This window comes from Adiantum capillus-veneris, chromosome 28 (assembly GCF_014529385.1).
Source record: "Adiantum capillus-veneris isolate H3 chromosome 28, ASM1452938v2, whole genome shotgun sequence".
Taxonomy (NCBI): Eukaryota; Viridiplantae; Streptophyta; class Polypodiopsida; order Polypodiales; family Pteridaceae; genus Adiantum; species Adiantum capillus-veneris.
In genome coordinates, this window is record NC_140958.1 from 72,652,901 (window position 1) to 72,667,503 (window position 14,603).

A 14,603-nucleotide genomic window follows, 5' to 3' on the forward strand; every position below is an offset into this window, starting at 1 on the left:
TTTCTAGCGTCTTTAGTAGTTTGAAAGAATTCTTTGGTGTTTAATTTATATCGTTATTGGAACACACACACACACACACACACACACACACACACACACACACACACAGAGAGAGAGAGAGAGAGAGAGAGAGAGAGAGAGAGGTGTACAAAGGAGGCACGAACATGAGATAGAGATGGAAATATTCCTTGTTAATTAAAACTTACACTTTGATTTGGGTGTTCTATTAACTCGGCACAAAGGAATTTTTATGCAAAGAACACATCCTAAACCGGTGAGTTTCAATGCAATTATGAACTTCTCATGTTGGTCACTACCTCTAAGAAGTTTTCACACAACTACCAAATGAAAACTCTCAAACTCTCTCCCTCCCTCCCTGTCTCTCACTCTCACCCACACACACAAACACACACTCAACCTCTACAAGCCCAAAGGATGGTTCGGAGAACATCTAAGGTGCAGCTTTGGCGAATGAACCGAACCTGTGGGTGTGTGTGTGTGCGCGCGCACGCGTGGCATAACAAGTCTTGAGTTCAATACTCTTCCAATACTTCTCTCTCTCTCTCTCTCTCACACACACACACACACACACACACACACACACACACTCTCAGACGTCTTGTGTTCAAGACCCGTGGGGCAGATCTTTGAGGCCGCTTGGGTTGTTCGGTTTGGAGAACATCTAAGGTGCAGCTTTGGCGCGTGAACCGAACCCGTTGTGTGCGCGCGTCTTCTCTCTCTCTCTCTCTCTCTCTCTCTCTCTCTCTCTCACACACACACACACACACACACACACACACACGTTCCCACGTTATTAAAATTTTGTGCGTGTTTTTATCACCCACAGTCACTCTGTCCGTTCGATTTCTGCCCCTACATCCAGGTAGCAACCATGGGGAGCACAGGTGACTTCTTCCGTGCCAGGGACGAGTTTCGCAGGCATCCCACCATTTATAAAAACTTTCAGAAGGCTTGCCCGGGCCTCGGCATTGCCCTCGTTGCGTTTGGTGTTTACCTCGTTGCTGAAACTGCCTATGACAAGCTCACCAAGCCCAAATCTACATCTGCTGACCCACATCACCACTGACCTAACCGAGGTGCGTTTTCTTTCTCTTCAATGTTTGCGACGTATTTGAAGGGTTTTTTTAATCAGAACTGCATCATTTTACATCGGGTGTTCCTATCCATTTAGGTTGTAGAGTGGTCGGGCACGCTGGCATTTGACATGTTGCTACTAGCATTGGGAGGCAGATTATTTGGTTGCTTATCACATGGCAAATGTGGTTCACCCATTGTCTACTCGTTCCAGAGCAATGGATAGATAGTTGCATTTTTGTGCGATGCACTTCACTTTATTTTATCTCAAGACTAGGAAACTCATAAAACATACTTAGTTCATGAGACTGTGTGAAGTTTGTATCGAGGCTATCCTTAATTATATGTGCTCGTATAGCATTGGCCGAACTCCAATGAATCAGCTTTTGTGTAAGTGCTTTTTTCTGAGTTGTTTCTTCTTCCTGTTGAGGATAATCGCACATGAGAGGTATTCAGAAATTATGGAGTCCATGAACAAATTGTCAAAGCATTTGTTGCTTAATACTCTTGTGCTTATTGAAGTGACAAGTGAGATCATCATTCAGGTTAAATTTTTGACTGAAGTGAAGGAGTTGAGATTTGAAATTTGAAAAGATCCTCAGAGAGAGCAAACCAAAACATGGTAGATGCAAGCATAAATGATTCCATATGGAGAAATTCCATTGCTTTGCATCCGTTGAATATAGCCTAGAGCTTCCTGGCGTTGCCCCCGTTTTGCATATCCTACAATCAATGACCCAAGAGACAACATCCCAAACATGTAGCTTCTCAAGCACCTTTTGTGCTTTTTGAAGGACACCATATTGACCAAGGCATTGGCACACATGATGTTTTCTTTCAACAATCCTTTGCTAACAATCTCATCGTGAATTCTTTTGCCCATATCAGCATCTTGAGTGGTGGAACATGCCTTAAAGATGTAAGCATAAGTGATTGCATCTGGAGAGACTCCCTTGCCCTATTGTTATTTCACATATCCCACAATCACTGCATTCCAAGAATCAAGACTCTATAGACTATCACAATGAACTTTGGAGTCATGGACATAAACGAGCAAGCCAGCGACCATAAAACTTGAGCTCTCTCATGACCTATGAGAAAAGACATGAGTAGGAAAATCATAAGCTGCAATATTGTGTAAATAGAGAGTCGAGACTAGAGACTCCACAATGCTCCTAGACAAAAAGAAGAATGTGTCAAGAGCTCTAGTTGTCATCGCAGCTCTCCTCCTCGGAGTGTCCACGCTCATTTGCAAACTCCTCTTTCTCACATTAAACTCAAAGAATCGATTGCATTCAAGCATGATGTCCCAACATGGCTGGAGGATGGCTTTGGCCATCTATAGAGGGTGCATGGATCACCACGGGCTCCAAAGCATCATTTGTCTTTGCAATAGCCTCTTGCAATTTTTGCAAGGCAAGCAAGTGCTCCTCATCTTTTGCCTTGTTAAGCTTCTCCAATATGACTCCCTTTCCCTCATATCCTCTCGCTTTATCACAGATATGAGCGATATGAGGCTTGAGCCTCAAGTTTGTGGCTTTTGCATGTGAGAAGGGAGAAGTGTCAAAGTGCGGAAGGTGTTGTGAAATTGCAGCCCCTCCGTGGTTAATCGCTGGCTTCGATTGTTGATTCTCATCAGAGAATCGCTGCCCATGCCAAGCTCAATTGCCGTAATGGCTTTTAAATTGCTGAATGCTTTGACCTTACAACGTTTTTTTAAAATGAAAATGTTGTTGTGAAGTTCCGAAGGGAAACCAAACGGGGGATAGGCTTGTGTTGAAGCTACATGGCGAGGTATTTGGAGGTAGTCTAATGCTCAACTTCAGACTTGGTGTACGAGAATACCTTCGCTAGAGAATTCAATACGTGGAGTCTAATTCCAAGGACCTACTTGGCATTATCCATTTTCAAGCATTCGGTTTTCAAGCTAAGCAAGCCCTTTTGGAGCAGCAACTGGTGTTTGCTGGAGAGTGTTAGTGATGATGTTTATGTGAGAGCGTGTGTGCGGAAGAGAGAGAGAGAGAGAGAGAGAGAGAGAGAGAGAGAGAGAGAGAGAGAGAGAGAGAGAGAGAGAGAGAACCCAAATGCTAGAGATGGTGAAGGGGGGCGATCAGCCCCCCATGACTACCATGAGCAGAAGCCCCCAATACAATCAGTATATGATGATCTCTGTGAGATGTGGAAGTGGGTACCCCCCTGCCCCTATAAATAGGTGTCCAAGGGGAGTTAGGGCAAAGCTTGGAAAAATCCTCCACGACCCAACAAGAATTAAATGAAATATGAGGGCCCCCGGACAAAGTGGGTGGTGGGCCCAGAAGTGGGCGGCCGGACAATGATGTAGCCTAAATGCATATGCAAAGGGTGGCCAGCCCGGAGGCACACTACCCGTACATGTATGCCCTAGATTTGTGAAGCAACAGAGAGGTGTAAGTCTAACACCCCCTCTCAGCACCCGATGTTGAACAAACTGCATGAAGCCGAAGATGTGAGGCAAATGACGAAGATGTCTGTTGCGATGTCCACTGAAGGACAATACTTTGGCGAACTCTGCGAGTGTAGCGGCAGTCTGGGGTGTCACAATCGCCGAGAGATCTACATGGTAAAGTGCCGTCACGAGCAGTGTAGCAAATTGCTGTACTCCGCCGATATAGGGTGAAGATACTGCATGAAGGTCCTGAACTGAGTGTGAAACAACTCCTTGTCGTAAAAGAAGTGCCAATAGACTTGCAAGTGTCCTGCCCAAGAACCGTCATGAGAATGATCAGAAGCCTGTCAATGCATGAACCTGTAACCTAGTGTGGCCTGTGGCTAAGCTGTGTAAAACTCCAGGAAGGCCAGATGTAGCAATTTGCGTCGTAAACTCCTCCAAATTAAGGAAAGCCAGACTAAACAGTCTGCATTGTAGAAGCTACCGTCAGCTGCAATAGTCACCGATAGACCGCACGGATCACCACTGGATGGTGCCCTGTCAGTAGGTAGGGTAATCCAAGATGAGGGGGAAGCCAGACTCAACAGTCTACGCTGTGAAGGGCCTCTGAGAAGAGGTGTGGTCAAACCAAGGTGTCTGCTGTCACAAGACGGACACCACTTGCCAATAGAAAAGAACAGACTCAACAAACTTTTAGCACTTCAATAACAACTGAATTGAGAGAGAGACGATACGCGACATGGAGTGGTGGAATTCCACCCCAGAGAGTATCGGCGCAAACCTTGGCGCCCCTTTCGGTATTTCTTTATATTGCATCAACACAGTATAAGCCGGTACTCCAGACTTTGCACCTTCTTCAGGAAGCATGCCCGAGAATGAGCCAATGGCCTCTTATTTAAAGGCCCTAGGTCCCAAAAGAAGTTTACAGTAAAAAGCTTTCAAACTCAAAAGCATCTGGTCCAAAAGCAAAGCCAAAAAGCTGCCAGCGTAAATCACGGAAATCCGTACAGTTGCCACGTCATCAGCCAACGCAAATCGCGAAAATCCGTACAGCCTGCCATGTCATCATGTCAGCGCAATTTTTAGGTTTTGACCGTACAACTGCCGCGTCATCAGTATGGGCGCAAGTCTTTCTCTGTGTGTGTGGGTCCTGCTTTATTTTAATCCTTTATGTCTCTTGGGGCCCCATCGGACGAGGTCTGTCAGTGGGATGTGGCAACTGTTAACTATGTCACGAGGACGTGGCAACTGCTAACTTTAGTTGTTGGTTTCTTTCCAAGGGGTTTTGTTTTATTTTTGAGACCCTCTTCTTGAAGTAGCAAACGGTCGGACATTGCATGGCCAATGTGAACGGTAGTTTCACCCGCAGATGGGTAGTGGTCGGCACTGGAATTCGTATGGTAAGAGGATGTCTAGGCTCAAAGCAAGATCATATAGGTCCCTCCGTCGCACTTAGCAAGTTGGTGGATACTAGGAAGCGAACTCAATAAAGGCCTAAAGTCAAGGTGTGACTACCAATTGAAAGTATCCGATAGTTGGGCCACATTGCATTTTTGGATGCGGTCCCAATGAGGATAGATGGTCAGAAGACGAGTGGGAGCCCAATGGAAGCATCTCCTAAAATTTAGGGAACTGCTATTTTGGGCCGAGAAATGTGTTCGCGTCATTACCTCCGGTGTCACTAGGGGAACATTTTACAACTCTGCCGCGAAGTCAACTGGGTAACCGGTCAGGATATTTTTAAGCGGCGAACCCGAAACGGGAAAATGCTTGTAAATGCGCCAAGTGGCACATTTCTGTGCACTTGCCTCTCAAGGGAAAAGTTGGCGCTGAAATTTAAGCTGGGAGGAGGCTCTTTTTGCAAACTGTCACAGGTTAAGAGCTATGGAGTGCTTCCTTTCCCTCTTATGTACAGTGTGGTGCCGGGAGTCATGCCCTGCACACTACGCACTACTCTCTCTTTCCCCTACGAGCAGTATGTTATGCCCCACTAGTGGGCTTTTCATTTGACCAATGTACAGTTATGTGGATTCATGCGCGATTGCCGAGGCAAGAGCCTCTTGCACAGGTACCGGATTAGCTAGCAGCTAATCCCCCGCAGGTACAGGTGAATTCGGAGAGGTTTCACGCCAGAAATCTCGTCCGATTCAAAGGGCAAGTCGCCCTACAGGTGCGGGAGCTCAAGGTCTTGCTACAGATGCGACCGGCACGCGAAACGGAGCCCAAAACAGGGAATTACAGCCTGCTGTGTATTTTTGCAGGTTTAGAGTTTCGGCCCTAAATGGACCCTAATACCCCTAGGAGGTTCGGGGACGCGAGGGGACCGGCTGTACAGGTGAACTGGCACATTTTCGGGGCAGAAAACAGAGAATTCAGCGTGCTGCAGATTCTCGCCAGGTTTTGCAAAGTGTCCGTATGCGTCAGGAAAGTCACGTATTGCGTGGGGATACTGATTGTGAAGCGTCCTAGTACAGTTATGTTGCCGAGATCGGGCCAGAACAGGTGTTTCTTAGCCTAGATTGTGCGGGGCAGCTTGTAGGAGATCACAAGTTTTATTCCCTCTGTCAAAGAATAAAGAAATATCGAAAGGGGTGCCAATTTTGGGGCCTACAAGTTGTCGGTGTCTGCTCGGAGCATTCTAGTTTCCGAGCCGTGTGTGTACTTAGTTGTTAATCCTCGTTACAGGTTACCTTTGCAAAGTGCTCTGTGGGTCTGTCTAAAGTAAAGAATTTCGGGTGAAAGCCAACGTCTACCGCCCTACGGGCCGGTTTCAGGGTCCCCATAAGTTGATAGGACTTCTTCTTCTTAAGGTTTAGGCCCCTCGGCCGGCATCTGCAAGTTGGCTCTCTTCTTCAGGGCTTTGACACGTCAGCAGTTTGTGACATCTCCCCTTCTTGAAAGAGAGTAATCGTCCGCGATTACCACATATCTGCAAAACAACTCAAGTTAGCTCAAAAATTTCTGAGGGACAATCGGTTTGCTCTTTTTGTTAAGGAGTTAGCTTTTCCTTTCGGCTCTCTTGATCAAGGAGTTAGCTTCTCCTTTCGTCCATATCAGAACTCTTGAGATTCTGGGGTAGTAAAATTAGCCATCACACCTAGACCGTACTGATCTTCCACGGGTGTCTTGATGCACTAAAATTACATACCCAGGCAATCTCATCCAATTAGGAATATTCATTGGTTGGCACATCACAATGCAACACAAATGCTCATATATGCATGTTACAAGACATAGAAACATAAAGCCACCGATGAACTCTCCTCCCGCATAACCTAACAAGGTCCGGGCCTGGAGATATTCAAGGACTCCCTCATCACTCCTCCCGCACAAGCTAAAAAGGTCCTGGCCGGGAGATATAGAGGCCTTTTACAACCAAACGCCCCCTTAGACCGCAGCCTGCGTCGTTTGGAGGTGCTGAGAGTAACCACTGCTCAGACTTCTTATTACTCCTCCTGCATAACCATCCAGGTCCGGGCCGGGAGTGATAACAACAATACTCCCCCCGTAAAATAACCACAAGGGTCTGGGCCATGAGTAAAAACAACACTTTTCAATCATCATTTCTCACTACTCCACGCGGGAGTAAAAATCACCAATCATTGAAACCAGTATTAAAACCAGAGTCAAACAATTCAAATCGGCACCAAGACAGGTTCAAAACAGATACCATCCATTTCAAACAAATTTCAAACAAATCTCAAACAGGATCACCAAACAAGTTCTCAAACAGATTTCAGACAAACAACGTTTCTTTCGCGGCGATGGTAGTCCCAAGATAGCAATTGCACTGGACCTCAGAGGTTATCAACAAGAGGCACCTGCTGAGAGATGTATAGAAATTTCAAGTTATAATCTGCTAGGGTTTCCATGGCAAGCATTTCAGGATACCCCTCTGTCACAAGTTGCACTCCGAAGGAAGATGTCAGAAACCATATAACTTCGGGCAAAAATTTTCTTGAAAGCTTGCCAAGCCCTTGGAAGTGTGCTGCTTGGTAGCTATAGACATCAACATCTGCATGGCACTGCCTCTGAGAAAAACAGCAGCTCGAAACAAATCTTGGATCCTTCTCTTGCAAGTGATCTTAATGGCTTATGTCCTGTAAGACATGAGTGGTGAAGACGGGAGCGCGCCCGATGCGCGATGAAGTAAGGGTGGGAGTGGCTAATAAGCCCGGGGTCGCAACATGAAGCTAAAGTTTCCAATGAAATTTGGAGGTACGATCTTGCTCTGTCTGCTCTTTGGTAGGACCGGTGCACATGCTTGATGCTCTGATACCACTGTCACAAGACGGGCACCACTTGCCAATAGAAAAGAATAGACTGAACAGACTTTTAGCACTTCAATAACAACTGAATTGAGAGAGAGAGATGACACGCGACACGGAGTGGCGGAATTCCACCCCAGAGAGTATTGGCCCCAAACCTTGGCGCCCCTTTCGGTATTTCTTTGTATTGCATCAACACAGTACAAGCCGGTACTTCATACTCTACACCGTCTCCAGGAAGCATGCCCGAGAATGAGCCCATGGCCTCATATTTAAAGGCCCTAGGTCAAAAAAGCCTTCAAATTCAAAAGCATCTGGTCCAAAAGCAAAGCCAAAAAGCTGCCAGCGTACATCACGGAAAGCCGTACAGCTGCCACGTCATCAACCAACGCAAAACGTGAAATCCGTACAGCTTGCCACGTCATCATGTTAACGCAATTTTCGGGTTTTGATTGTACAACTGCCACATCATCAGTATGGGCGCAAGTCTTTCTCTGTGTGTGTGGGTCTTGCTTTATTTTAATCCTTTATGTCTCTTGGGGCCCCATTGGACGGGTCCCCATAAGTTGATAGGACTTCTTCTTCTGTTACTTGTTCTTCTTAGGGTTTAGGCCCCTCGGGCTAGCATCTGCAAGTTGGCTCTCTTCTTCAAGGCTTTGACACGTCAGCAGTTTGTGACATTTGCACCGTAATCATCTTGTATGAAGAAGGGAAGCCAGATTGAGCAGTCTGCGTTGTGAAGGTCCTCTGAGAAGAGGAAAGGCCAGAGCAATTTGTCTGCGCCGTCTTGCCTGTAGGCTATATCTTCTGCCTCCAATCCTCTGGTGTCAACCAAAACAGAATCCGCGCCAACGCCGCCACCAAACCACATCTCGGTGTAGAAGAGCAACTGCACTACCATGCAAGCCAAGCTCTGGGTGACTCTGGATGTAGTTGCGGGATGCTTGATCTCCCGCATCTCGCGGGTAAACTCTCCAAGAGAATCCAAAGCACTGAAGTCCCACTTCAGTCTGTGGTTCCAAGCATTGAATCTGTCCAAGAAGAGATCCAAGATCCTCTCCCTAAGTCCATGTAGATGCTCTTGTGTAAGCAAGGGATCTGACGTATCGAGGTCAAGTGGTAAGTGTCTGTCCACCCAAGATGGTGGTGTCTTCTCTAGGAATGTTAGAATCCCATATGCCATGAGCATGGCCATACCTCGCGTGAACTCCTCTGATGAGTGCATAGGTGTGTCCATAGCAAACCACAAGTCACCACCCCGTCTGGAGTGCGCAACTACCGAATGATGGCTAGAATGAATGGATCTTCCAAGGATCGTACGCCCGTAGATGATCAAGCCAATGTCGAAGATACCGTGCACTGCAGCAGTCACTGAGAGACCGCATAGACCACCACTGGATGGTGTCCTGGAAGGAGGTAACTTCATCCTCTGTGAAAAACACAAGCCATGTGGCTGCTGTCCACCCAAAAACGCAACTGTGAGTGATGAAAACGCTGCTGTCCAGCGATTTTCAGCGTGCTCGTACGCTCCCGGCATGGTCCGGAGCGGTGCAGAGGGTGTAGGGAGGGCGGGGAATCAATGTAGCAACCCAAAGTGGGCTGAAAACAGAGAAAACAGCAAAGGTTAATGGCTGAAATCTGATGAAGACGGAGAGGATACGCGACCGGCAAGGCACCAGATGCCAAGCTGGTGTGGAAGGCAAGATCTGGAGACTCCTTTGATGCCAATGCTCTGCGTTTTGCTGAAAACGCAGCAGCAAGGCAAAAACGCAAGGCCGCCAGAAAAATGCAGATCTGGCCTTGAAAAGCGCAAGGCTGATCTGATGCTGGTTGGAGCGTTTTTCTGCAGGGAGGGGGTGCCAAGAGGAGGAGTAGCAAATTGCAGGGAGCAAGGCCAAAAACGCTGGCTGAACTGCAAAAACGTTACTGGTCCCAAAAATTCTAGACTGAATTTTGCAGTTCTCACGCTGAAAATCTGACGAAGTGCTAGCGCCAGGCCTTCACAGTTTCACAGTGAAATTGATGATGATTCTCCAAAAACGCTGGCTGTTGTGATCCCTTGGGAGGAGTACCTGATGTGGATGATGAAGCACTGGTCCCATGGAGAGCCTGAAGCTGCCGGATAGTGAAAGTGCGCGTGTATGGAAAAGAGAGAGAGAAATGAAATGAAATGAAATGTTATATCAACGTCTTCAAAAGGCCAAAATGACCTATGAGACCAAAAAGTTACAATTGATACCATGTCTGAGTACGGAAATTACCAGGTTACAATGTTACCAAGTTACAAAGAACTAACACTAAAACACTAAGGCACTAAGGAGAAAGGGAATAAAAAGGGGGGGGGGGGGGGGGGAGGGGGGGTTTGTGGGTTCAGATGAAATCTCTCATCGGTCCCTGTCGGATCTCATCGACTTCCTCCATGGTCAGAACTCTGGTTGGGCGTCTTGCATGTCGAGCTAGAGTGATCTGTATCTTCTGTTGCAACCTTCGTCGGTAGTGGGAGACCCCCCGAGGTCGTGGACGTCTGGATCTGCCAAGTTTAGTGGCTCTGTCAAGCAGTGTACCTCTAGTATGAGTAGGCTGTAATGACTGCTCCGTTTGCTCTCCTCTGTCTGGTGTAAAGAACTCTGTGATTCGTCTCTGAGATCGTCTTTCCCCTGATGTCCTCAGCAAGCTCTCCCTAAGTCTGCGCAGCTCTAGCAGGAACAATCAGAGACACTTCTGATCCTTGTATCTCATGACTCTAGAAAAAGGTCCGAACCCTTCTCTAAACAAGCAGTGGAAGCGTCCGCGTATCTCATAGTATGCCGGGCAGTGGCATGTGTAGTGCAGTTCTGTCTCTGGCTCTAAGATACATAGGTGACATATCCTGGCTCCTACCAGCACCCCTCGGAATCGGCCAGTCTTGATCTGGAGCTGATGTGAGGATGTGCGTATCTGTCCAGTAGCGCATCTTATTCCATGAGATAAGTGTGTATCCATGTATGGTGGCCTAGTCACAAATCCGTCCTCCGTGAGTTGGAGAAGATGCTCTTTGTAGAAGGCCATCTTCGTGCCCAACGCCTGTGTCGGTTGTATCCATGTGCTCCTGGTATTTAGTTGAATCAGATCCTGACGTATGAGCCTGGTGATCTCTGTCCGTGTGAGAGACAAGGAGGGTGCATCCAAGGAGTATTGTAGCGGAGGTAATCTATCCATATTGAGACCATGAGACTGGAACCATGATGCCATCTGTCCATACCAACATGCTGTATCGCCTTGTAGAGCTAGTTGTCGAGATGACTCCAGGGCAAGCCGAGCGTATCTGTCTCTTGGGAGATCCCATAAACCATGCATAAAGGACACCGATCTCGTCAGTGCCTCCACCACGAGGGGGGGGGGGGGGGGGGGGGGGGGGGGGGGGGGGGCGGCTAGCTCGGCTCGGATAATCTCATGTCGTACTGAGGCCCTAGCCCGAATCATCCTAGCAATCATAGAGACCAGAGGCCTCTCCATACATCGCCATCCATCTATATTACCAGATCTCCCATGGTGGTCTACTGAGGGTCCCCATACCTGAACTCCATAGAGCATAGCTGGAGTCACTAGAGTGTCAAAGAGCCATAGCTTCGTTCGCGGTTCCTGAAACTGAACCTGCGAACACATCCTCTCCAGTCCTCCCAAAGCTGCATATGCTCTCGTCAGTCTAGTCTCTGATGCTCTCCTTAGTGAAAACACCAATCCACTGAATACTACCCCAAGATAGGTATATGCATCTGTGTACTCCACAGTCTCCTGGCCATACATAAATGTGGGTGCCGACCTCCTGACCCACTGTGGTGTGGTGTTGAACACCATAACCTTGGTTTTTCCCAGATTGACCGACAATCCACTGTCACGAGCAAATGTATGCAGAGCATCCAAATGACGCTGCATTCCCTCTGGGGAGTCTGAAATCAGCACAATATCATCAGCCCTGCCCTGCCCTGCTTGCGCGCGAAACAGCCTCTGCCCTCTGCTGCGCGATTCTGCCCTGCTGCCACGCGCGAACCTGCCTGCCTGCGCGAACCCTAAATGTCGCCTGCAGCTTGCGCGTACCTGCTGCTGCCTGCGCGAAACCCTAACAGCCCGAAAACTGGAAACTACGAAACCCTAACTGCGTGAAACCCTAACTGCCCGAAACCCTAACTGTGCGAAACCCTAACTGTGCTCTGCGTGTATCTATCTACTGCCTGCACGAGAGAGAGAGAGAGAGAGAGAGAGAGAGAGAGAGAGAGAGAGTCCAAGCTTCACTTCGGGTCTTGCTTTTACCGTTTGCCAGTCTCGCCCATTCTTCATGACGGCTTTGTCGGTCTCGAGTGCTACACACGGCGCTCCATCACCACTTGCCTGTCGCGTGGATTGCACTGGCGACCTGTTGACACGCATTGACTCCAAAGTACAACACTTGGCTCAGCATGCCTTGGTTGGCCGGATGATTGGACAGTCTCCACCTCGATCTTCTATATGTGATTGGTGTCAGACTGCATTGGGCACTACTCAAGGACGGATCTCGGAGCTTACATTCCTTGGCAGGGGCATCTTCATCTTCATGGTACGTCTTTCAAATCCCGCCACTGCCTCAGCTCTCCTGGCTCGCTCTCCGATACTCTCTGATCGCAGGATGATTTACTTAACGAGGTGGTATCTTGAGTTTTCCACTGAGGAGTTTGACAGTTGACACCTTATTCTCAGATTCCCTCTGACGCTCTCCTGCCCGGATATGCCTCTCCATTTTATTGATGAGCATCTCCTTCAGATGATTGCTGCTCATTTTGGCAGGGTAGTTCCAGGATCCTGCATCTTCTCATCTGGCCCACCTCGCATTCAGGTCTTGGTGTTTGGGGATACTTCATTACCAGATACAGTTATTGTGGCTGTGCGCGATCGAGACTACTCTCTCCGAATGGTAAGTCACTGGTCGCCCAGGATAGTGCTTACGCTGTCACGAGATGGGACACTTGGCGTGAGATTGCCCCACCCTGCCACGCCATCGGCGACAACAACAGCCGGCTCGTGGCAGTCATGCTCAGCCACGTGGTCAGCGTCAACAGCCGGTTCCTCCTTCTACTAGTAAAGCACCTCAGCAGCCTACAGGCGCTCCTCGAGCTCCCTCTGCTTCAGCTCCCATTGAGGCAGCATGGCAGACAGTGGGTCGTAATCATTCCTTCTGTCCTCGTCAGCAACCATCAATGCAGCCAGCCCCCAGTGTTACCTCTCCTGCTCCCTCTCAAGTTTCCACCACCCCCTTACCCCCTGCATCTCCTCGCCATTCTTCTTCTTCGCCACAGGATCACTTACCTCTGCTACCAGCTCCTCCTTCACTTGCAGTTCCCCCGCCCGCTCCTTCCCCTCTTCCCGAGGTCCCTGTTCCCATGCAGATGGATCATTCACCGCTACTACCTCTCCCTTCTCCTCCTCTTCCTCTCGCCCTTACTCTCCCCCCTCCACCTTCTGGTCCTCCCCCTCCCTCAGCAGCTCATACTTACGTCCCACGCAGTTTTCTCAGCTCTTGCCCTCTTTCCTGGAGCACTCATTGGGCTGAGATGTGCGGTGACTCAGAAGGGCCATTGCGGGTGCAGCTCTACCTTATGCATCACAAGACAGGTTGTGTTCCCTCTTAATAGGCAGTCGCTCTTAGCCTACCCATTCCTTTTTCCTTCCATTCCACGTTGCTCAGGAATGGTCCGAGGATCAAGTTCTACATTTTGTGCACGCACAGACTATGGCTCAGCTTCATTTATGGTTGTCTACTTCCGCTCCTGATGTTTTGTCTCCTCACTACCCTTCATGTGTTGGTGCTATGGAGTGGAGTGATGTTTATGCTTGCTATTCATTGTCTATGGTCATTCATGTATCCTCAGATGTGGTGCTTCCTATGTCTATGCGCATTTGGGGTGTCAAAGTTGCAGCATCGGTAATGCAATGTAAACAAGCTGAGGTCCGCAGTTGGTGCAATGAGACACCATATCTTAGAGAGGGCTTGCGGGTTGCTTTCCTACCGCTTGAAGCTCACCCCTTGGATGGCCCAGCTGCCTCCAAGAAGATGCGCAGTTAGTCAGATGCTATACAAATTCTTTCATGCAGTCTATGGATTTACATGTAGTTTCTTGGAATGCTAATGGTTTACAAACTTCTCGGGTAAAAGGTTCTCGTAAGCTTTTACTTCGCAGAGATTTATACGCTCATGTAGTGGGCACTGTGGATATATTACTAGTACAGGAGCATAAGATTGCCACTCCTTTTGGCAATCTCATGCCCTCGGGCGCCCGCACTTTTTGGGAGCTTGCTCTGGGCCTTCATGGACAGAGTTGCGGTGTATGCATCTCAGTGGGGCCACGTTACTTGGCCTCAGTTCAGCAGCATGGCACACTTGTTGCTGGCAAAGCAGTTTATGTTTCTATTTGGATTCGGGAATCTATCATTGGTTTTATGTCAATCTATGCACCCACTACCCCTCGGGAAAGGGCTACTTTTTGGTCCTCCTTGGCTGCTGTTCTACTTACTGTAGACTCTTGGGTTGTTGGAGGTGACTTCAACAACGTTGAGAGCGACTCTGATTGGCGAGCCATCACACCTCCAGTTCTATCATCCATTTCTCCCGATGAGCAGCCAGCTTGGGATCGATTTCTTCTAGCTATTCAAGGTGTTGACGCCTAGCACATACCCTCTTTTGGTCACCACCCTGCTACACTTCATTACTCTTGGGGGTTTCAGAGACAGCAGGGGAGATTATTAGAGCGACTTGATCGTTTTTACATTGGCCCTTGGGCAGCAGCTCTAGGCGGATTTAC

The 14,603-nt window shown here is 48.4% G+C and overlaps 1 protein-coding gene across 3 annotated transcripts in view; it reads left to right on the plus strand.

Moving 5' to 3' along the window:
* Window positions 1–585: 585 nt before the first annotated feature.
* Window positions 586–14,603, plus strand: part of LOC147420672 (NADH dehydrogenase [ubiquinone] 1 beta subcomplex subunit 3-B-like) — a 72,918-nt gene continuing 58,900 nt past the window's right edge. The window contains exons 1-2 of one of the 3 annotated variants that reach the window (XM_086505088.1): window positions 586–720; window positions 884–1,097. In XM_086505088.1, the coding sequence (XP_086361214.1) occupies window positions 893–1,087 (195 nt within the window). In that variant the 5' untranslated portion in view covers window positions 586–720; window positions 884–892 and the 3' untranslated portion in view covers window positions 1,088–1,097. The other 2 variants (XM_086505089.1, XM_086505087.1) reach the window with 2 other exon arrangements.